The sequence below is a fragment of the Mytilus edulis genome, chromosome 3 (genome assembly GCF_963676685.1).
Source record: "Mytilus edulis chromosome 3, xbMytEdul2.2, whole genome shotgun sequence".
Classification (NCBI taxonomy): domain Eukaryota; kingdom Metazoa; phylum Mollusca; class Bivalvia; order Mytilida; family Mytilidae; genus Mytilus; species Mytilus edulis.
The window spans coordinates 75,010,562-75,036,673 of NC_092346.1; the positions used below are offsets into that span (position 1 = coordinate 75,010,562).

Here is a 26,112-nt window from a genome sequence, read left to right on the forward strand (position 1 = left end):
CCACAAAAATTTGGAACTTAAAGCAATAAAACGAATGATAAAAAACCCCAATAGAAATCACATTTTAACATTTTGCATACAAATTGAACATACTGGATTTAATTACTGAAAATTGACAGAGCAGTATCATTCTTTGGCATCCAGCACAGTAATTTATCAGAAATCATCTTAGTATAAAAACAAGCCAAACAGATGATACTGATATCTGTATATAAGACAAATTTTTGTCATTTGTCATTTTTGAACAATAAAATATGTTTAAACTAAATATTTGATTAATCTTGAATGAAGTATGTGCAAGGCAAAAACTTATAAAAACCAACATACAAACCAAAGCATAAACCAATAGGGCATACACAAAACAACCAAACCTATCTGATGTCTACTCTGTCTGATGAAATTGCAACCTTAGTTTAATATTCACTACATACTTGGTATTAATTCACTGTTTTGTTAAATTCATGCAAACTTATTTCCATTGAGCGTATTAAACATTGTTGCAAATATTTGTAGAAATAGAAAAATTGATGCAAAGTTGAGCAAAATTCATTTGAAGAGCTTATTACTGTGGACATTTGATAATATTTGTTTTTTGCCCAGCCAAGCTGTGTCAATGTAATCAATCTGATTTTAAGATGATACAGAATTATTAATTCATGGCATATCATGAAACCAATGATATATAATTGACATTTAGAATATAAAATGTTTAGGTGTGTAATACAAACTTTAGACTTGCAATTTGTCCATAAATTAAAAAAGAAAAAAAGAAAGAGAAGTTAACGGCTTCTAAATTTAAAGTAAATAAAGGCAACAGTAGGATACCGCTGTTCAAAATTAATAAATCAATTGAGAAAAAAAAAACAAATCCGGGTTACAAACTGAAACTGAGGGAAACACATCAAATATAAGAGGAAAACTATGACACAACAGAAACACAACACTAAAATATAACACACGCAGAAACGATCTATAAAATAACAGTGGCCTTTTTCCTGACTTGGTACAGAACATTTTAAGAAAAAATTGGTAGGTTGAACCTGGTTTTGTGGCTAGCCGAATCTCCCACTTGTATGGCAATGTTAAATATAACATTGAAGTGACACCATCACATGACAGGAATACAGTACAAATAAATACAAGAACATTCAGGACAGAGAATTACGCAAATAAACAATACAATATAGTCCAACTCGACAACGAAACAACAGAAACACTGAAGTGAACAAAAAACAAACGACAATGCAACACAGACAGAAACAAACTATACGATAACAATTGTCATTTTCCTGACTTGGTACATTAACTTCATACTTGTTGATTGGCAGAACTGATACCAGCATGCATAGTTGAGTTCCTTTCCTTCTTTTATACACTATAATTTGACTTCAAAGACCTGTCATCCCTGATTTATGAGGTCATGTCAGGAATTATTTTTCTAATAATAATCTTTAATTTTTTCGGCCAAATGTCCTACACTTATTGCTTACAAAAATATTTTATTTTCTTCGATATTAATCGATTTATTCAGCAATGATTACAGAGGCCTCAAAGACAATTTTACATAATGAAATCGGTTTGTTAAAAAATGTGTTTGATGTATTGTAAAGCTTGGAAAAATATGATGATTCATTTAGTTGTAGACATCATTTGGTTGTTATGACATTGCCTTCATATACGAGCATTGGAATCACTTAGACATATCATTAGTAAATGCTTACCACTTAGCTTGAACCAGTTGAAAGAGAGTTTTGTACCTACCAAACTATACATGTCCCTCTTTCATTTTACATTTTTCTGCAATAAGCTGCAATACCGATGATTTATTGATGTGTAATTGACTAATTAACGCCCAGTGACAAATGCCCGCATGACCAGATTTTTGTGCATTGGTGTTATTCAGAACGAAATTTTTGTAAACTATAATCTTAGCTTCACAATCTATGAGATCTTATAAGTTTCAGATTGCTAGAATCTGCAACTATTGTTGTTTTCTTTTTTATATTAAAATTTAAAAGTCAGGGATGACGCATCTCTTCAAATGAAATCTGGAGCCGTGTATGCGTATTATTATTATTATTATTCACGATTGACTCATCCGTAAAAAAAAGAATCACAATTTTATTTCTCCTTAGTTCATTTAGGTAGATATCGGTTTTTCAAAGTTCAGTTTTTCCTTTTCTATTTTTCTCTTTTTCCTTTTCTATATCTACGTTGTTTTCTCTCGCTTCATGCTATATTTGAATCCAACCCGAGTTACTTGCTCCTTGCTTTTATCAGTAGTTCTTTTTGTGATGAGCAAATGACTGCAAGTTTTAAACGATACTGGCATGTTTTTTTTCTTCAAATTTGACGTTTACGAAATTATCTATAACCTCCTCAAGGTAAGTTAACAACCTCTGATGCGAGGTTGTCTTAGACGGATCTTGGTGTTCTGTAGATGCTTCCAAACTTTTTGGTTAACGTGTACCTAATTTTAATACATGACTTTTCAGACCCACGTGTCGTTCACTCTGAAATCGGTATCATATTTTTACATTCTGTACTTTTGCTATCAAGGCTGCATAAGTTCTCTGTTATATACAACTTTTTTCAGTCTTTAAATTAAATAATATTATCGGAAGTTTCCTTTTGATAACTTCTAACTTAATTAAGGATAAGCTGCTTTTAGATCACTTTTGTTAATCTATTCTTTTGTTGTCTTATGTATTGATCCTTCAGTATTGCGTTGAGACGATGATGGTAAAAAGAATCTAAACTCTTGTATTTTAAAATGAGAGTAGTTGTGGCTTGTATCATTGGTAAAAGTTATATCAATTTTACTGCACCAGACGCTAATTTCGACTATTAATGCCTCCTTTAAGATGCTCGAGGCAATATTATACGAATTGCATATCACTTTTATGAATGAGAGAAAATCTGTTCTTTAAAAGATTTAAAACGCATTGGGGACTAATTGCCTTTTCTAAATATATTATTTTAATCAATATTATAGTGGAGATTTTGTCAGTTTCAGCTACCAATTTGCAACTTTTGACGTTTTGAAAAAAGTTTTCAACGAGCAGGTATTTATGGATCTCAAAATAATTAAGACAACAAGTACAGATCTGAGGTACTGACAGCGAATTCAAAGCCAATTAAACGCAATATGGTTAAAATATCATGAATCTCAGACGAAAATATCAAACAGTGCTTCTGATTAATGTCTTCAAATTATCTTGTAATTGTTGTAAATACACACATTTCATGGCACAAGTTTGTTGAGATATTTTAATTTCAAAAGATATTTTTATTTCAAATCTTTTTTCCATATTACCTACTCAGATAGTAACTTCTTGAGTAACTTTTAAGAAACGCAATGTTATTTCGAAAAACATTTAAATGTAAATGTAATTACATTATATATATATGTTATAGTGAATTTGTATAATCAGTGATTATGTAGAATCCCTGAATTTTTCAGGGATTATGTAGAATCACTGGCTAGTTTAGGGATTATATATAATCACTAAAATTTTTAGGGATTATGTATAATCGCTAGAAAAAACGTCAGGGATTCTACATATAACTGAAATGAAGAAAAAGTTTTATTTTTAAAGAAAATGAATAAAATTGAAATTATTTATTCTATAAAATCACATAAAAACATCAGTATAAAGTAACATAAATTGTAAAATGTTAAGCACAATATATCAAAATGGTAACCCAATTTTTTTTAAATGTTAGGCACACTACATGAAAATGTGAAACACATTATATCAAAATAATTACATTAGATGTATGTTTCATTATAATACTTTATTCTGATTAGCTAACTGCACATCACGTGTTATTCTTTAAGCAATTGCATCATTCAATAAAACTTTTCGTTCATGATAACACGTGGTCCCACAAAAAAGTGCACAGGTGAATTAAATAAAAGAATTGTAAAATTATAAAATTCGTGTTTTCATGATCATAGCTAAAAAATGTAATTATAAGTATTGAATGCTTCTTTTTGTAACTTCATAGGATTGTAAAAGCGTTGCCCTTCGCACATTTTTAGAATGAAGCGCTTCCGCGCTTCATACAAAATGTACTTCGGTCAACGCTTTTACACCCCAATGAAGTTACAAAAAGAAGCATTCAAATCTTAAATAATATGCTTTACATCTGTTATTACCACAATATCCACATTTTAGAAAACCTTTTCCTGCACACATCGAATCTGATTTTAACGACACGCCTAAGTGAAATACAGTGTTCAGTAAAACATCTGAATGTACACCCCAACAAAATATGAGAATTTGCAACCTTGAATCGGTTCGAGCAAGAAAGATACCATGTTTTGTAGTCAGGCGATATCCTTTTTCAGACTTTTTTAAAACAATTGTCATTATGTTTTTCGGGTTTCCCTTTCCTTTTTTACCATGTGGACTTGCTATGAGAAATACACCAAATGCAAGCTTCCTTTAAAATTTGTTTCTATGTGTCAATCCTAAGTTCTGCCTGTTTTTTCTATATTTAGATGCCTAACGGTTTTCACAGTTTGAATGTCTTATTCATTTAAACAAAAACAAAAACACATAAAACAGATGTTCCATAATCTTCTTCACCATTTGCTTTACATGTATCACAAATAACATGCTTTGTGGATTTAAAAATAAAGCATAAATAAGGCCGTTAGTTTTCTCGTTTGAATTGTTTACATTGTCATTTCGGAGCCTTTTATAGCTGACTATGCGGTATGGGCTTTGCTCATTGTTGAAGGCCGTACGGTGACCTATAGATGTTAATTTATGTGTCATTTTGGTCTCTTGTTGACAGTTGTCTCATTGGCAATAACACCACATCTTCTTTTTACCTGAATATTCATTTGACGCTGGCTTTTAATGAACAAACAATACATGTAAAGCTATTGCTATAAAGGGAATGTTGATATTATTAATTTTGAGTCGTCAACTTTATCTCGAAACCCTGTGTTGGTTATATCTTTTAGATCATTTCATCTGTGTTTAAAAGCAAAATTATTTCATCTGGCAAGGAATTAATGAAAGAAAAAAATAGAATTTGTCTATATTATTTTTTTTTATCAAACAAAGGATCATTAAATTATTCATAATCCCTGAAATCATATTAGGGAATTTGTAGAATAATTATTAAAATGTTCAGTGATTATGTAAAATCACTGGTCATTTTCAGGGATTATATATAATTACTAATGATTTCAGTGATTCTACATATTCCCTGAAAAATCAGGGATTCTACATAATCCAGGATTATACAAATTCACTGTAACATATATATCACAAAAGTAAGAATAACTTTAAGAATTTAAGATTTTTTATTTACATTAGAAGGAAAAAATCTTTTATATCACAATATATCCCTAGGGTTATTTAAAACAGGCATGTATTACAGTATGAATTAAAGACCAAATTGAACTTGTCCATAGTCAGTTCTGGATCTCAAATGTTAAAGACCAAATCGTACTTGTCCATGGTCAGTTCTGGATCTCAAATGTTAAAGACCAAATTGAACGTGTCCATAGTCGGTTCTAGATTTTAGATGCTGCATTTCGCGTAGTTGATTATTCCAGCTGACACCAGTTCTGCTCCAAGTCCAGGCACCACAATAACCTTTTGTATAGGCCCATTCAAACATGGATTCAATCGACATGCCAGCACCGTGTTCTTGATTGAATTCACCAATTACCATAGGCTTATCAAGTCGAAAGTTGGAAAATGATTGCTGGAAGGAGAAGTTGACATATCCGATTACCATTACACCGTAAGAGCAGGCGAACACTTTCTGTTTAGAATAGACATTTCTGTTTAAAGGGAGTCTGCATTTAAGTGTTTTTAGTAAATGTTTTATCTGAGGAACTTGATTAAATATTTTTTTTTAAAGAGCATTCCTTGGAAAAGAAAAAAATAACAAATGCAACAACTACCCAGTGAATTGATACGTTGTATTCTTTACTTAACCTGTCGAGTTGGATAACATGTACGTCTTTCAAAAGGATGTTCAATACTTACTTTGAAAGGAGATTCGTTTCCAAAATGCTGATGCCAGTCATAGCTGTGCACTTGATAAAATGACAGTCCATCAACCTTCTTTGCGCCACGGTCTAACTTTTTATGTATATAATCACACAACATTACTTAGTGATCTGTGTTTAGTTTCTTGTATTTATTCATGGGAATTGTTTCATACACATTCGTTTGGCTATCAGACTGTCAATATAGTTTTGTTCTCCTATTTTACTTATATGAAAATAAACTTATATAAGAAAAATATTCTTATTTCTTATCCCATTTTTCTATTTCTTGTTTTCTTCACATTACTTTATTCTTGTAGTTATACATATCGAATTCGTTAGTAAAATTAGTTAATACAAAGATTGACTCTACTTGCAATTGTCTCCCTGTATATATGATTATCGTTTCAAGCAAAACTTCATAAAGGTGTAATGAGATTAACATTTCTTAACTAAATACGAACACTCTTAACTAAAATAAATTAAAACGGATGTGATTGATTTAGGTAACAGTAGTCTACCGATGTTCAAACCACATAAACTATTTAGGAGAAACAAATTAAAGCAAATTGAGGGAATCACAGAACTCTCAAACGAACAAACCAGGATGCGTTAAGAGGGTGACCCTCTCCTTCTATGCATATGTCATCCGCCATGCGCATCTATAATTGTTCAAAATGTACCAATCGAAAATTCGACACATTCGGTTAAACTATAGATAAGACGTCCATTTTTGTATCTCAAAATATAAGACTGCAAAACCATGTCGATAATAGGTTAAGACAGACATATCGTAGTGGTGATACAATTTGAGATGTTGACAATTAAAGTTAGGAAAGGTTGATGTTTTACAATAACTCTGTTGGGTCAGTATTTGTATGAGGAAAACACCCTAGCTATAATGTCATTATAGTGTGTAAATGCACGAGTATAACGTATCACTTGAATGAGAATATATAAAGTTGAATAAATTTTCTTATTTGCTAAAATCCGTCAATATATCAGTTTGACTAAAGACATTTATGATTAAGTCAAACACTATGATATGAGCAATAGTATTGTTTAAACCTCAAATTACATACACGAAGTCGTGATATTTTTGAATTTAGTAAATATTGGAAGAATTTTCGCAAACGCTTAATTTAATATACCATACCTTCAGCTAGAACACGACGTTTCCGGTCTGAACTTATCAGATTATATCTATACAGATGACCGGTATACAACACGTAGATTTCGTTATATCTTATCTATAATATTTATTATATATATACAACTCGTCTAAACATCAACCCAACAATGTTAGATCTGTAAATTTGCAAAAACTATGTTTTTGTTCTTTCCTCGCCGGGATTCGAACCCATGCTACTGAGATATCGTGACACCAAATCGCCTGCATTGTAGCCGTCCAGCTAGACCATACGACCACCTGGGCTTCATAAAAATGAAGCTTTCGGTGGCCGGGTGTTACCTTTCCACGTCAGTTTCAATCTAGCGTCGTACTACAGTACATGATATATAAGGCATGAAGATGTTATTTTTACAGATCAGCGAAATTATATATAGTAAAGGATCCTACAAATTAATGAAAGATACAGTCACAAAAAATAATTATATTTATAAGTACGTCTGAACCAGTGACAACTCTGCAACAGATTTATCTATTGGATCACCAGCAGTGATTGTGATACATGGCTGTGTACATTCTGTATATACAACTCGTCTAAACATCAACCAGCAATGTTAGATCTGTAAATTTGCTTTCGAAAATTTTTTGTTCTCGTCACCGGGATTCGAACCCATGTTACGGAGATATCGTGACACCAAATCACCTGCACTGTAACCGGCGCGCTAGACCACACTACCACTTTACATATCTTGAGTTCAAATACCAGCGAGGGAAGAAAAATTTGCATCCGCAAATTTGCAGATTTAAAATTGTAGGATTCAGTTCTAAAAACTTGTTTGACCCCGTCAAACGTTCATGTGCCTGATCCAAACCAGGAACAGTTAACAATGGTTGTTTTTAAGATAAGATATATCTTAATGTTTTATTTGTGAGATGGAATTTGTGCCGATAACAGTTCTTTTAAAGTATCTGTATATTATTCATGTTACACATTCTTATGCTAAAAATATAATATATTTGTTCCCCCTTAAAAAAAGAAGGGTAGGTAGATAAATACTACGGTGACCGTAATAATTTTGATAAATTACATAAGGTAATGTCTGTATCAAGTCAGGAATACAACAGTTGTTATCCATTCGAATTCGCTAGATGTGTTTGAGCTCTTGATTTTGTCATTTCATTACAATTTCAGCTTTGAATTTTCCTCGGAGTTTTATATTTTTGTTATTTTACTTTTTATGATCCTTCAGCATATTACAATGTTGTATGCATAACAGTTTTCAAAGGGATGTTCCTTTAATTTCATAATGGAACGCAATGTTTTCCAGGTTGACGTTTCATTTTAACATATTGATTTATAGTGGATTGGGAAACAAGTTATTACAACTTATATTAATCCCTTTCCACTTTGCGGGTGCGAGTGTTGCCTTGTAGCGATATTAGCCTGCTATTTTTCGAAATCTACAAGGGTGTCTTTTACGTGCAAGAGCTATTGCTCTCCCCTAAGCCGGGTCAGTCATTTATCGTTGCAGTTTTAACATGAGTAAAATTGTTAAGCTGATTTCTGGTAAAACGTTGCTAGTATGAAGCAAGTGCAGTGCTTTTTTTTTATATTCATGCATTTAAACCGGTTCTGGTAAGTTTGGTTGAACTTGAAAAAAAACCCACACACTTGGATTACATTTGTGTTCTATTGTTTCAAGTCATATCAAATCAAAACATTGCACTCGGCACTTCCAATTCAATCATATGTCTATTGAGATTTAACGTCATAAATTGGGAAATTTAAATGCACAACTGCTTTGTCTTAGTTGACAGCGCATAGTATAAAGGTATAACAAAACTAACGAACTCCAAAGCAGTGGAGGATCCAAAAGCGAAGTGGTATCCTGTTGTTGAAAGTCTATGAAACGGACAGAATCAAACGAGTGTAAAACAACTGTTATAGTCCTATTTTGGTACAGGCTTTTTTTTTGAAGAATGATGCATTAAACCTCCAATTAAAGCTAGCAAAACCTCTCACTTGCATGGAAGTTATGTATAGTTCCGTTAGTTTGACAACATTGGATGAGCAACTCTAACAGACATAATATGTTAATACAATAATTATTGGGATCCATCCACCAAAACTGTGTTATCATATAACTGACACAGACATACATCACAATTGACCAAAACAGTCAAATAAACATACAAATAAATTTAGCAAAAACGCCAAAAGAGGGACGAAAGATACCAAAGGGACAGTCAAACTCATAAATCTAAAACAAACTGACAACGCCATGGCTAAAAATAAAAAAGACAAACAGAAAAACAGTAGTACACACGACACAACATAGAAAACTAAAGAATAAACAACACGAACCCCACCAAAAACTAGGGGTGATCTCAGGTGCTCCGGAAGGGTAAGCAGATCCTGCTCCACATGTGGCACCCGTCGTGTTGCTTAAGTGATTACAAATCCGGTAAATAGTCTAATTCGGTAGGTCATATTCATGAAAGGGTAGGGGATTGTAGTTACGACGTAAGGAACATATCCGATATCATTTGTGAAACGGTTATTCCATAACGGTCAACCAACTCGTGATGGCGTCCGTAAAATTTACGAAGGGATGATTTCAACTTCACCATTTGGAACTCTTGGTTTAATAGCTTCCTTGTGAGCAGCAAACCTCTATCAAGAAAATCATGATAGGAAATGCAAGCACGGGAATATCGTATCAATTGGGAGATATATACCCCGTATGCAGGTGCTGCTGGAATGTTGCTACTTAGAAATGGAAAGTTCACAATTGGAAAGCTGAAATCATCTCTTTTGTCGTAAAGTTTTGTTTTCAACCGACCCTCATTGTCAATTTCTAGACACCTATTCTTTATTCTTCTCTTAACTGTCCGGCATCTCTCTTCTTTTGTAGTCTAATTCAGGTAAGCAACTTAATTTAAACAATTATGAGCATGTGTAGAAAACAATTTACAGTGAAAATTTCAATGCATCACCTGTTCATTCTGGCATTTTTGCAGTATTTAAAGATATGAATTATGACCAAAAAAAAAATCATCTAGTTTTGTTTACCGAGCGTTACACAATCTGCCTAAAAATTCGCGGAAAATTCAAAACGGGAAGTTCCTCTTCAAATAGCAATATGAAAAATCTCAAACACACTAAACGAATGGATAACAAAGATCTGTCATCTTCCTGGCTTTAACCTGATCATATAGATAGCTAAACTTCTTACCTGTATGACAGTTGCATACATTTCTATTATATTGACAACAATGTGTGAACAAAACAAATAAGTCAAAATGTTAAAAATAGGGGTACAACAGTCAACATAGTGTTATAATTTTAATAACCCCGTTAAAAGCCCTTAGACAACACATTTCGTTTAGAATTTACATAAATAAAGTCACAAGTTCTGTAACGTAGGGCAAGGAAAAAGCAGCTTAAATATTGAGATTAGTCACAATAAGTGTGGTGTAAATACACTAATTATGAAATAACGGGTAGTGTTAACAGGTTGATCTATTAAAAAGGGGCACATTCAAATTTTTTTGATAAATGATACATTCTACTGCCTTAAATTATGATATCAACCATTTGCAGCCATGGCAAAATTGAGAAAATGTCATTTCATCGTTCATATCTTTCAATGTTTGTAGGTTTGAAAAGGCAACACAACTAATAACTGATATTTAATGTATATACAGACCCATAGTTGACCTGCATATGCATTGTGACCTTTTTGCAACACCCAGTACCGCTCTGTTTAGAGTTCCCTTTGATTTTAATATTTACCTTCTTAAATGAGGATACAATATTTGAACTCAATAAATTATTGATGTCTTTAATACATATTTATATATATTCGTTTCTGAATGTATAAAAACTGTCTAACTGCATTTTGAAGGCTTACATGGTTGTAAAAACACAAATTACATGATACATATATTAAAATATGGAGATGTGGTATGATTACCAAAATTTTTCAAATGAAGTATATGTTTGTTTTCAAGCGACATTCATTACAAAAGCTTACCACAAGGAATTCATTATCCGATTTTTTTTATGAGATTTCATTATTCATTCCTTTTTATATACGCAGTCAATGAGTAACCAGTTCAGCACTTTATAAAAATCGGACATTTTATATAGAGTTTTAATTAAAGACCAAAATTAACTTGTCCGTGGTCAGTTCTAGATTTCAGATGCTGTATTCCGCGTAGTTGATTATTCCAGCTGACATCAGTCCTGCTCCAAGTCCAGGCCCCAGAATAACCTTTGGTATATGCCCATTCAAACATGGATTCACTCGACATGCCAGCCCCGTGTTCTTGATTGAATTCACCTATTACCATAGGCTTTTTAAGTCGGAAGTTGGAAAAGGAATGCTGGAAAAGAAAATTATTTGGCCTTTTTAAATTTGTGGTTGATTCGAGCGTCACTGATGAGTTTTTTGTAGACGAAACGCGCGTCTGGCGTATATACAAAATTTAGTCCTGGTATCTATGATGACTTTATTAACATATTGAATATCCTTGCTCCCAAAGACTAAGAACAGCCTTTTCTGTTCGTTCTGAAAATTTCTATCGAAAGCAGTGACAGTGTCATTGTTCCTCATTATTAAATTTTATCTGATGGTTTACAAAAAATGGTCCATGTTACAAGATATCTCTATTGGAAAGAAGATATCAAATAGTGCAGGCGACATATTATTGTATTCTTTTATAAACTGAATGAGTTTGATTCAAGACAAAAACATACTTTTGCAAACAACACAGTGAATTATGAATACTAGTACTTACTTTGAAAGGAGATTCATTCCCAAAATGATTTTGCCAGTCGTAGGTATGTACTTGATAAAATGACAGAGTACCCTGTTGAGTAATAATGGTTAAATCTTAAAATGATTTAAATGAATTATGTTTGTTGAAGGCAAGTTTTTGCTTTAATACAAAAAGAAGATGTGGTATGATTTCCGATGATGCAACTCTCCACAAGAGACCAAATGACACAGAAATTAACAATTATATGTCACCGTTCAGCCTTCAACAGTGAACAAAGCCATTTCGCATAGTCAACTATAAAAGTCCCTGAAATAACCAATGTAAAACAATGCAAACAATAAAACTATCGGCCTGATGAATACAAATAGAAATACATCTAACAAAAACACAGAGAGAATGTGGCCGGGTACTGTTATATCCCAACAACAAAAACACACTAATTACTGAGAGTACTCGCAGTTACTGACAGCTATTTCGTAGCCAATAACAACTAATGATAATATTAAAAAAATCATGCTTCTAGGACTAAATGTTAGAATGTTATAAATGATAAGTGTCGCATGTCAAATAATACGAAATATTACATGTTACATTTTTATAAAATCATATTAACAGAAATGTAAAGTAGCTATTTATAATCTTCAGACATATTCAAAATTGGAAAACAAGATCAGACAGTAAAAGTTTGAACCCGGAAAAGTTAACAATTTGTTCAGAAATTGGTATAATCAGGTATTTACGCTTTGTTTCCCTCCTGCCTTGACAAGACAGTGATCACTATACAAGTTATGAAACCCCATGGCATCAGTGTCAGCTTTCATGTTCCAGGATCCAACTGTAACCATTGCTCCTGGGTCAACTTCCTTGATAGCTGCTGCTTGCCAGTTCACAAATCTAAATTTTAAGCAAGTTTCATTACAAATAGTTTTTAATATTTTTTTTACAATTTTACACAATAATCAAGGTAATAATATATCATAAAAAATGGTACCGTTAATGTCATAAGTGTCTAAGAGCTAAAACATGTTCACTTAAGTGATGATTACACAGGTATAATCCGGTCCCTATCACAGGCATAACTTTTTCAACCAGTAGATTACTGTTGTGTCATCTTCTATAACACGAGCAACACGAGGGGTGCCACATTTGGAGCAGTACTACCCTCAATTTTTGGTGGGTTTCGTTTTGCTTAGTCTTTAGTTATCTATGTTGTGTCTTGTGTACTATTGTTTTTCTGTTTTATCTGTTTTTGAAATGGGCGTTATCAGTTTTATATATTTTATCTATGAGTCCCTCTTGTATCGTTCGTCACTCTTCCATACTTTGCCCTATTTTACTTACTCAACATTGATGTTCCCTTTAAAAAGAAAAGAAGTATCAATCAGAATTATATGTTTTATTAACCTGCCAATCTCCTGAGCACTATACAGATGTCCAGCCCATCCTGCTCCAGATCCTGATAAATGTCTTGTGTCAAAGCAAGGTTCGGAGCTGCTTTCTCCTGGTTTAATTTCACCCTCGGGTTCATTCATTATATCCCATCCACCTAAGGCCTTTTCATTTTTCAAAGCGTTAGCCATTGGTTTGAGAGCATGGTCTATGTATGACTGAAGTTTTCGTGTATCAACCATGAGTCCATTTAGACGATAATGTGTACTCTGTTTTACGGCACCGTTCCAGAGAGTAAAAAAGATTAAAATATTATGTCTCTGGGCAGCATGAAGATAAGCCCTCATGTCACTGATCAATGTATTGTCTATACCAGTTACGTAGCCATTGTTGTCAAACTCGGGTGTTGATTCCCCTTCAATATGCAGCCACACTCCTATTCATTTTAGATTTTCAAAATTAGTAAATCGTGAACCAAAGTTATATTAAACATTCTTCATATGTAAAGTAAAAAAAATTAAAAAAACATTGGCAATTTATATCATACCCCTCTTCCACATATTATAAAAGAGCACTTCAAAAGTAAATACCAACTTAACATATAAAAAAAGAAGATGTGGTATGATTGTCAATGAGACAACTGTCCACAAGAGACCAAAATGACATAGACATTAACAACTACAGGTCACTGTACAGCCTTCAACAATGAGCAAAGCCCATACCGCATAGTCAGCGATAAAAGGATTCGATATGACAATGTTAAACAATTCAAACAAGAAAACTAATGGCCTTATTTATATATAAAAAAATGGAACGCAAAACAAATATGTAACACATAAACAAACGACAACCACTGAATTACAGGCTCCTGACTTGGGACAGGTACATACATCAATAATGCGGCAGGGTTAAACATAGTTCCTTTCAAATAATTACAATTTACAAAAATATCTGGTAGCACAATATAAAGATTTTATACCTCCAATTCCCCAGTTTCAAAATGCTGTATCTTTCTTTGTAATGCATGAAAATTTATAAAAGTGGTATTTATGGATAGCTAACAGATTACTCTTTCAAATTAATGCAATGTTAGTACTATACAACAATTATGTAATCAATTATAATGTAAACTGTGTCTACAAAATTTTACAAGAAATTTCCACTTTCAATTGAAATTAGCTGCTCCATGGATATCCCGAGAGGGTTGATTTTTTTATATGTTGTTCCAAGAGCCATTATCTACAAAAGGGTGTCTCAGATTTTGTATAGAATGTATTGATAACATTTTACACCTAATCAAATATTATCTACTTTTATGTGGTAAGGATGTTTACACTAATTAGAGATTTATGAGAGAATGGAATACGATAGCGATAATTTAAGACACCATTTTGTAGCTCCTGCTGTGTTGATTAATATTTCGTTGAAATTTCCTATATAGTTATAAAGATGATAGAGCTAAATTCATTCTAGTGAACTGACCAAGATTTTGCAATTAATTGCATAATAATTGAATTTGTAATGAATGCATAACAAAATATTGCATTCATTTAGAGGATTAATCTTCTATCTATCTGTATATACCTCTTTTGTTAATTTAAATGCAGTCTTAAGAAAGTAACAGCATTTTAAAGGTTGGAGATAGGAAGTTAAAACATCTTTGTATTGTGCTACCTTAAGATTACAGCAATTGCATTGTTAAGTAAAATTAAAACAATATATATATTTAAACAAAACAGTTGGATGACATAGTTATTACCACCAACGATGATAACAGCACCCCCTATTCCACTTACTGACAGAATTTCCACCATGGCTCTGTATGTCACTCAGTGTCGATTCAAACGTTGATTTTCCTTTGCTGTACTGGTTATGGCCAAAGTCGCGTGCATAGTTGACCCACGCTTGATTGGCACCAGATAGAAATATGTGATGTCCGTTGTAATTAAGATTGGTCCCACTAACACTCAGTCTGGCTTGACATCCTTAAAAAATAGTAGCAAATAAAAGTTAGAAAAAGCTAGACAAAAAAATAAATAAATAGAAAAACTTTGAAAGTCGTGATGTAGATAGAGGAATTAGTTCTTCAATAATTATATATAAAACTGAAATCGTCTGATAAACACTTTTCTGTTTGTCCTTCTATGCCTTTTAAGTCTGTGCTTTTCGTTTGAATCTTATTTTGTAGAATAATTAATTAAATGAAGATAAGATTATTTGAAATCATTAAAAAAATTATCTTATTTAATTTTGACTAGATGGCTTAACGAATAATAATTGTAACTCAAGTCGTTCGTTTTGAAAAACAAAGCTGTAGAAGATATTAATTTCTATTGATATGTTATAACCAAATGTAGTCATTTTGGGGCCTTTAAAGCTTATTTTCTACAGTGTAATGGTTGTTAGTTAATACAGATAGTGTTCATGAGATTTGATAACCTGCTGAAACTATGTTGTAAAAAAACCCAGTTTGTTTCAACAATCTAAATCAGTTCACAGAACACACACCTTTCTTATAAATCTTGTATGAACTTTGCTTTAGTCGTTATCTATATATTGAAATGCTCAGCATTATAAACTAGATTTATTTTTGTGACCTTTAAAGGATATGCCTCTTCCAATATGATTTATATTGCAACTAGTTGTGTTAATTTCCTAAATAAAGTAACACAGCTATACTCTGTGCAATGTCAATGGTATCATGGAAATTGTTTTCCACAATAAGGGGAATAAGTTTCAGCAGGTTATTAAATACCATGAAAACTATCTGTATTAACTAACAACCATTAAACGGAAGGAAATAATCTTTAAAGTACCCCAAAATGACAACCTTAAAATAAGTGTGAAATTAGATTTACAATTTCAATAGCTATCAATGTATTAATTTATGTTGCAGTATGAAAACAATATTAGGGTAGTGTGAGAAAAATATAAACTTTTTTGTATTCGGCGTGAAACTGGGAAGAGCTCAGTAGAACCTCGCCCTTCCCCAGTTTCTCAGCCTCATTCATTTTTTATTTATATTTATTCAGACATTGACCTAATAATGTATATTCATTGGCACATAAAACACTGATCCAATTGTCATATTGTTTGCATAGAAGAAGAAAGCATTCGAGTGTTTTAATATGTATAAACAACACATATTAAAGTGAGAAATAAATGGCGGCTTGGATATATTTCTAGAAGGGAAATGTTTCCCCAAATTAGAGATTAAGACTTAAGGTTCGGATAAAAAAAGGAAAAATTTGCAGAGATAAATTAATCATTAATGATGCTTTACAAGTAAATGTCGGTTGGGGTCGCATCTATTAAAATGTTATATCATGTAATGGACAACCTGTTGATGCAAATAGTACAGCTAAAGCAGTCAACAACATTCTGCTAATCTACAATATAAAAATACAGGCAGGTATTACGCAAAATACAAAAAATTGTTAAAAAAGTATTTCGATGAAATGTTACAATTATCCATTCTTCATCCCTTACATGAAAAAAAAAGCAAGATATAAACATAAGAATGTATGTTATATATGAGAGCAAAATAAACCGTCTATGCATGCTTCCTAGTAAGGTTCCCTGTTTCTAACTACAATATTGTAGAGTGCTTTTTGTCTAAATTGTTAAACAAGAAAAGACACTGATAAATACTTTATTAATCCTTATTAAGAGTTTGATTCCTTATCCGGATTTAAGCTGGATTTTCGAGTTGTGTATTTGGTGCAGTCAGATAAATACCGTTAATACTATTTTAAAAACAAGGATATTAATCCAAAACATAACAAAATATCCACTCGTCCACTGTAGCCTAAATAAACTCAAACACTTCATAGTTTACACCATAAGAAAGAATTGAATCAGGATGTTATGTATACGTAATGGAATGACAGTTCGCATCACAGATCTAGAAAATGGTTAGTATCCAGTAACAATAATTTTCTATTATAGTAAAGTACTTCATACTTATGTAGTTGGTGACTACAAGTTTCAATATTCCCTAATTCAGTATACAATTTCTCTTTTCAAAATCCTAGATTCGCATTAGTTGTTATAGTGCTTGAAATAACATGAACGTTTAGTCAAATTTGAACGAGGAAGTAAAACATGTGTGGTAACATGCTTATTTTGGATAAAGAGAACCAACAAGTCAACTAATGAAGAGAAGGGTTAGTTTGACTGTGCAGGATGTATAGTTATAAATAATTAAAAAAAAACAACCCCAAAAAACACACACATCGCTTCAACTTTAAATCCAAAAATAAATTTTACCGTATTTTATAATGACACTCGTATGTTCCGTTCATACAACACTATCACATAATCCTCATTTGATACAGAGAAATTAATTTAGTTTGAAACCAGTTTTGCATTGTCAGTGAATGAGTTTGAATGTCCCTCTGGTATCTTTCGCCCGTCTTTAAGATATTACTGTATCCCCTCTATTTAGAAATATATGACTTATGCTTTAACTGAACACACAAAGAAACAAGTAAAACCATTTAAATTTTAAAACTAAAGACTAGCATAATGAATTCATTAATCAGACACTAGTCAACCGATGTTCAAATCAAATAAATAAGAAAAAAAAAATTAGGTTTCAAGAGCGTATGGTTAGCCTTGCTATGCATGTATCAATAGCCATGTGAATACACACTCAATGTAAATGTATAGATCCAAATGTGACACAATCGGTAAGATTTCAGATAAGACGACTATTCTGGTATTTAAAGATTTGATACTTCGAAGATATGTCGTTCTTGAATTGAGACACAGTCATATCGTATCGGTCAACCAGTTCGTGATGATGATACATAACCCTTTTTGTTTCCCATACCAACTCTGTCAGAGAAGGTTTTATTTACACCAGTAATGAAAACCTTCTATCATTTATGGGTAGACTTTACATAGATAAATTCAGCCGTATTTGACGTGAAACTGTACTTATGTGTCCCGTAATACTTTAAACCACACCATTATTTTATTTATTATTTTTATTGTAAGTCTGTTTTTTGTTATATCTACTTTACGTGAGTCTGCATTTATGTATGCCGTCATACGACAAAATTATTTTTATGTCTACCTGTGCGAATTTCAAACGCGCAATTTTACACCAGTAATGAAAACCTTCTTTCATTTATGGGTAGACTTTACATAGATAAATTCAGCCGTATAAGAAAAGCAAAATGAGAATGTTAAATTTGATGTATGCCTTTTTGTGCTACTTTGTTACATTTGTTGTTTATGTAGTGATATTAAGATGATAACACAATATTGACTGTTGTACCCCTATTTTTGACATTTTTACTCTTTGAGTATGTTTGTTTTGTTCATGCATCGTTGACAATGTAATGGAATTTGATGCGACTGTCATACAAGTGAGAGGTTTAGCTAGCTATAAAACCAGGTTCAATCCACCATTTTCTACATTAGAAAATGCCTGTACCAAGTCAGGAATATGACAGTTGTTATCCATTCGTTTGATGTGTTTGGACTTTTGATTTTGCCTTTTGATTTTTGATTTTCCTTTTTGAATTTTCCTCGGAGTTCAGTATTTTTGTGTTTTTACTTTTTATTGATACAACACACCCATGATAATAATGTGCGTTTAGTGAACATGCACGAACGAGAAAGAGAATATACAACCTCAGTTCTAAGTTCTTATGAAATGATTAAAGGTTTGTGTTTATGTCCTTTTAATACATCGTTTTGCCAAACATTCTTTAATGATATCAGTTTTGACGAACACAATTTAGTCATATGTTAAGATATCAGACACCTCAAAAACAACACATAAATTCTGTAAAATTTAGTAAATGTGATACTATTTGGATTGAGATTTGACAAGTGAGATACAAATTCCTGTACTTTTTCTTGGCATTAATACAATTGCACATTGTATGCATCACTAACAAATTAACGACTCATCATAAACAACAGGCTTAAAATAAGTTGCTTCAGACGTACTTTTCGTCTACAAACAGACTCATCAATATCGCAAAAATAATTTAAAAAAAATAATTAAAAGAGTAAATAATTTACGATGTTCAAGAGCATTTTAGGACCCAAAATTGCACAAGGTTGGGCTAATTAATGCTAAGGTAATATTTTCCGTGAGTAGAAAATCATTCAAAAGAAAAACATTTAAAAAAAACAATGTTGGTCAATACTTGAAAATTTGACATGTCTTACCTACTGCTAGAACATGAGCCTACAAAGTTTCTGGTCTAAGGTAATCAGATTATATATTTATAAATGACCGGTTTACCACACACACGAAATTCCATTAGAACTTATCTATAAACCATGTATGTTTAGATTTGATAAAAGGGGAACTTAAACAAAGATACAGGCTTTAAATTCTAAACATTAGCTTTTTGCATTAGACACACGTTGCGTCTAGGCAATATTCATTAGGAATAATATATGCATTATAAGTAAAAACACCACATTACAGACGTATGCCAAAAATTTTGATGATGCAAGAGCAGATCGTAAACATGTTCTATTTGAAACATATCAAAATCATGGGTTTTGGGGAGGTTTTCTTTCAGGTTTTTCCTATTCTTTAGATGCATAATTTCATTGCAAATTTGAATCTAGATTTGCCTGCTCATTTTTCAAATGCTAATTTCATTCTAGGCCATATTTCATTGGAACATATTTCGTTTAACATACCTGGATATTTATTTAGTTATCAAGTTTCGTTATAAATTTATATAGCAATATTGGTAGTAAATGTTTCAAGTTTCTCCTCTTTGGAGACGGAAAAAAAACTAATCGGAGTTTTAGACATAAGATAAAAAAAAATAAACATATCAAATAATTTTACCAGTCTCTGCGAGTAAGCTCAATGTATGTGATGCGCAATTACACAATTCATACTATGTAGTAATATGGTATTTACTGTGGAATCAAGATGTAGATTTCAAACACGTATTTGATAAAAAGTCATGAAAATTATAAACGCTATTGTCTGTTGCTATAACTTTCTACAGATAAAGAACTTATTTGTTTACAAATTTAGGAAAAAAAACCAGTTCAATTTACCTTATTTAGTTTTTCCAGATTGCGACCTTTTTGACTTTCTTTAATCTATGCTTCAGACTTTCGATACATTTAGCGTAGATTATCTTTAAAGACAGTGACCTGTTATTATTTATAATATAAAAACCGATTACCATTCTCTTTGTTGTATATTTGAAAATTTAATTGATTTAGGATTTAATCAATGTTTGGTTCTATAAGAGGAACTATAATGATGCTGGTATAATAACGGTGTTTGATGCCATTTTTGGCCATAAAAAGTAAGATAAAAAGTGAATTAAATTTAGTCTTTTATTACCGTGTGTGTTTATTCCCCATCAAAATAATTCCAACTGTTAACGTTGAATGTAATATGATATAAAGAACTACGAAGAACTTCTTAGGGCTAAACGTTAAGTGATATATGATAGTCATATTCCTAACGGTGGTTTCTTTATATTTCTGTTCTCTAATTTGAAGTGAAAACGAATATGAGCATTTTGTTCAAGAAAATAATTAAATTAAACCACAAATACAAACTTAATCGTCAAATGCCTGTGTGATTTCTCATGTTATCATGGTTTTGTAGCTAGCCAAACCTCTCACTTGTATGAAAGTCGCATACAGTTCCATTATATTGACAACAGTATGTAAGCAAAATAAGCAGACATAACAGGTAAAAACGTCAAAATGTTGATAATGCAGTTAACATTGTAATATAATCAATCATCATGCATAAACTGTTTCAACAAAGAAACACAAACTGGCATAAAGACAAAGAACATTAGCAAAAAAAAAGACAAGAACTGAAAATTGACAATAACACAACAATGGATGCATAAGTATCAATCAAAGTAATAAGTATATTATCAGAAATGGATAAACAGTAAAGATTAAAAATACGAAAGGACCAAAAAAAGGCGAACTTAAACAAGCTATTCAGGATATAAACAATGTCGGTACCCATATCTGTACTTCAAGACCATAATGTACTTTTTGTGAAGGTGATACGGAATACTTTTCAACAAGGTCTTGGTATCTTTAAATGTTTTTTTGGAATCAAGACCAGACGTTCTTTGACAAAACATTGGCTCATCATCTTTCTGCTCAGACACTGTCGACGTTTATTAATCTGATTAGCAGCTGCAAGTTTCCTGAATATTGAATGAGTTTGGAAATGCATATCTCATATGCAGGTAAAGTTGGTATGCTGATGCTAAAGGTGTAGAAAATTTAAGATTTAAAAATTAAAATCTTCTCGCTTGTCGTAGATGCTGGTATTGAAATGACCACTTGTGTCAAATTCGAAGTACATGTCTAAAAATAAAGCTGAGGAAGCCGTGCCTGTTGTTTGCTTCCTTTCTAGTTTTTTTGGGGATATGTTAATGGAAACCAATCAGAAAAGTGTTTAATGGAAAGAAATTCATCAATATTTCTGAATGTGACATAAAATGATCGGGCTTCTTTGATTTTTTGTTTTTGACAAGTGTCTGAAGTGTCTTAAAACCACGTCCCTTTGTTCTCATTATCTTCCGTTTGTAAGCCAAGGATATTTGTACAGTTTCTATACACAACAAACACATATATCTTAAATGATTTATGTAATTCAGATTATATGTACATATATATCTTTTTTGTCCTTAAAATCCTTTTAGGATTTATATAATCCTGCATTTTAGTCTGGCTGCATGTATTTCAGAAAAATACATTTGTTCTTTCATTTATTTCAAAGTTAAAACAGTCCAAAACAAATGGACCAGACATGTTTCATTGCCCTATAACACGATGCTATAAAGTTATTTTGATATTCATTTGATTTATACAATACCTAAGTAACAGAACCTTTGAAAATAGGGATATTTTTTCAACGAATTTGTCAACTTTTAATAAAAATACGCTCTATACTCTATTATTTCCCAAATTACAATAGCATGGTTTGTTTCCAATTTACAAATTGTAGTCTCTTTTTTATAGAAAAGAAAGAAAACTAAACATTTATTTTGAAACGAAAACGAAAAATAGATTTTTAGGAAAAATAGTTAGCAAAGTAAACAAAAAGGGTCAATGCACTAATTTTTTTGTTATGAAAGAAAAAAATGGATTAACAGTTCATTATTTATGAATTAAATTTCCAAAATTCTTTCTTCTGATGAATCATTTCTTTTAAAATTTCACAATTAACCAAATATTCTATGGGGTCAAAGAGTAAAAATAATAATAACTATCTCTTTATTTTAGTGAAATTTCCAGTTTTGGAATATCCATCCCCTATAATTGTGATCATTATAATTATAGTAATATGATATTTACATGGACGTTGTTTAAGCTTTAAATGGATAATCTTACGTCCTCAGGAAAATTGATGATATTGAACCCAAATTAGTGTTGAATTTTGAAATCATGCCTCAAAGCAGTTACAAGAGTTACCACTGTTTTCTTCATGTCAATATCCTATAGAATGTATAATAAAAAATATTTACTAATTCATGTCCCTTCTCATGTTAATAACACAGGGATCATATGTTCCTTTCGCCCTCAATTCCATTTTAGAAGTCCATGACATGTCCCTTTTTTTAAATGTTTATTCGCACGAATTTGGAGGTAGAGTAAATTTCCCCCTGAATTCCAAACTAAGGTTACTAGTAATTTCTTTTATAAATTAATTAGATTTTTACTTATATCTATACAATACTACAGCTTCCTATGTGTTCTTCGAAATAAGGTTTTACAGCACAATCTCATGGGCCATTTTCCATATCGTGTTTTCCATGTGGCTGAACTATTCATTGGAATTAAATCTTAGACCTTTCGTCTTTTTAGTTGTCTGACTTTTGGTGAGATACTTTTGTTTTAAAAAGCTTCAGTTTCTATTGATTTCCCAAGGAACCTTTACGTCAGTTAACTGTATAGATTTATATTGCATGCAGAATTAACCATATTCAATTAAAAAATCATTGGTATAACAGCATCGCCTACTGTTCAGTGCAATATTTTACTTAAGAAATATTTCATGGAAGCCATAGATTTGTTGAAAATTTACACACGGCCTGTACCGTGATATTAAAATTTTATTCTGAGCGTTAATAGGACAAATACGGTCATTAAAAAACTGAAGCGAAGGTGTGAATGACTTGTGTGTGGCTGTTATTTTTTACACCCTGTTAGATAAAGCTTAAACATTCATTTTAATAAATCTGTAGCTTGCATGAATTATTTCGTAAATAACCGCTAGAAAAAATGTGCTTTATCCTTTAATTCTCAAACCCAGCATTTCCCATTTTGAGTTTACATGTTTTTCACGTAAGCTTCCGTCAAATTCAAAGTTGACATTTCGTTACTAAGGTGCCGCCATGTTGCTGAAATCAGTAAATATGCGAAAAATGCAATACACTAGAAAATAATCAAAATCCAGTTTAATGTAATATTATACGAGTAGTTTTGATGGTTCACGTAACGGAAAAACCTTCAGCTTTAGCGTTTCATTTTTATGACGTAATGTTTTGAAATGACTTAAATGCGCAAGAAGCATCAGTGGAATTTCGCGGAATTTTAATTTATTTCTATTTTGTAGATTTCTCCGAGTTCTTGAGCGATAATTTGTTATGCATCAGATTATGAATAAGGGTTCTGTAGTCTTTTTTGCAATTTTTTAACAATAAAAACGGCATAGCGTTTGAAAATTGGTTCCGATTCATATGGATTTACGTAGGAGGTATATTGTAATATCTATTATTATGAATATTTCTGAGTCTGCGCTAAATAAAGATAGATCGAGAATTCTATCACGATGTTGTTTACAAATTGAAAGAACCCGTCATATTAGAATATACCGTTGTATACCATCAAACATGGTATATTTGTAATATGTTAATATATGAATACACATTTTGCATTTCTGAAATTTGAAAAATGTATTATCCAGAGGAAAGTTGAAAAATCGAAAGTTCTGACGCAATTAAGATAACAAATATATTTTTCCTGCAATTTTTGCACAGCAATTTGTTCTAGTTTCGTTTATTAAATTTTCAATATGCTATCATACAATCGTTCAACATGTTAATCCCCAATTATGATCGCGTTGCGTCAGATCTTACGGTATGTTCCCAGATTGATCAATAGCATACATAATTAGAGGTGACTATCAGTCCAAGATCGTACAATCCGACTGGAATTACTTTGCATAATTTAAATGCTAAATTTCTGGCTCTTATAATTATATAATATGTTGCAAAATATATGTTTGTTTTTATTGCGCACACTCTAATGTCAATTTGAATTATAAACAACTGTCAAGTGGAAATTTAACCCACGTTTTTCGTCAGAAAATGCCTGTCCCAAGTAAGAAATATGACATTTGTTTCATGTCGGTTCCGATGGTAGATATTGTTAAGAGTTTGGTTTTGTCTTGTATTAAAAACTTCCCCTGGTTCTTTTATTTATTTTTACCTTGGAGTTCTGTATTTTTAGAAAACCTTTCTATATTGAAAACCAATATATATAGTCATGACTGCATGTGAACAAAAATATAATCAACAACGCAAGACCTTAAAAACTTTTTGTTCTACAACTAATATTGTAGCTCCCCATTCAAAGATGCCCAGATACTATCTTGTCTGTTCTAGTTAGCCCTTAATGTTTTCTAAATTATAATCAAACTTGTCATTATCATATCCTTTCAATTCTTTAAGGTTTCGAAATGGAATAATTTGGTGAAAGATGTAAAAAACCCGGGGAAAGTTCATAATTCCACATACAAAAACATATCATTTAACAAATATGAGATATTGGCGAATCATAAGTCCTTCATAGCTTCAATGAACATTAACTTGAACAACAAATCGGAGGGCTTACTTTGTTTGTATTGGATATGTAAGCTTCATAAAATTCCGTACATTCACCGATACATTGCCTGGTCATTTGCATATTCGACTAAGTAGTTTTATTAACCATATGGGCTTCCAAAATTTTGTAATTACTAATTTGAAGAAAAAAATCTCACAAACAGGCATTGAAAATTTTATTGAAATGCAAGCTCCCAAAATGTCGTATGGCAACTTAATTTTTTTAGTAAATGGCAGTTAAATAAAACTTTAATCTTAAAAATCTTAATTTTTGTCAGCCAAATTTTTCTTTCAAACTGATGACGTAAGGAGAAAATACTCCGAGGATTCGAGTTCATTTGCAAAATATCTAACACACGGTTTGAGATAAAGGTCATTTATTCAGAAACCATAAAAACATAATACAACTGAATGTTATGAACAATTATGTAATAAACCAAAACTGAATTAAAAACCAATTCTTCAGAGAACAATTGAAGGTCTTTCCACCTCGATAATAAGAATGAAATTTAAAAAACGATGTTAGAAAATGTCACTCCTTGTTGATGTTATTTGGTTCTTCTAATTGATATAAAAAATAAGACTAATAGGCATATGCAGAAGACTTGAAATTATTTTTAGCAAAGGTCAAAATCTAGAATGTCAAATTGACCTTTGACCTTGACCTCAATTTCAAGGTCATAGGTCAGGGATCTCAAATCAAAAGACTCCAGGTCAATCATTTGTATGGTTGTGGAGAAATACTGATTTCAAATACATAAGGGGAGAAAACTCCTATAAGGGTTAACCAAAACACTTCGACTGAAATAGATTGAAGTTGCTCCTTTTTGTAAACAGCAATTTGGCAAACAAATCATATCATTTACTGTAACATTTTCTTTTGAATAACGATAACAAGCAAAATTCAAAATTTATAACATGACCTT

The 26,112-nt window shown here is 31.7% G+C and overlaps 2 protein-coding genes across 2 annotated transcripts in view; one reads left to right on the forward strand and one right to left on the reverse strand.

Annotated features, from left to right (window-relative positions):
- Positions 1 to 26,112, forward strand: part of LOC139517441 (alpha-2A adrenergic receptor-like) — a 541,200-nt gene that overhangs the window by 258,936 nt on the left and 256,152 nt on the right. The gene's annotated exons all lie outside the window — the stretch shown is intronic.
- On the reverse strand, positions 10,980 to 19,606 carry LOC139517417 (mannan endo-1,4-beta-mannosidase). The gene is made up of 7 exons (XM_071308409.1): positions 19,512 to 19,606; positions 16,663 to 16,711; positions 15,119 to 15,307; positions 13,338 to 13,758; positions 12,674 to 12,827; positions 11,952 to 12,023; positions 10,980 to 11,537 (listed from the first exon to the last, which is right to left on the reverse strand). Exons 2-7 carry the CDS (start codon positions 16,700 to 16,702, stop codon positions 11,310 to 11,312), a joined length of 1,104 nt encoding a protein of 367 aa, XP_071164510.1. The 5' UTR covers positions 16,703 to 16,711; positions 19,512 to 19,606; the 3' UTR covers positions 10,980 to 11,309.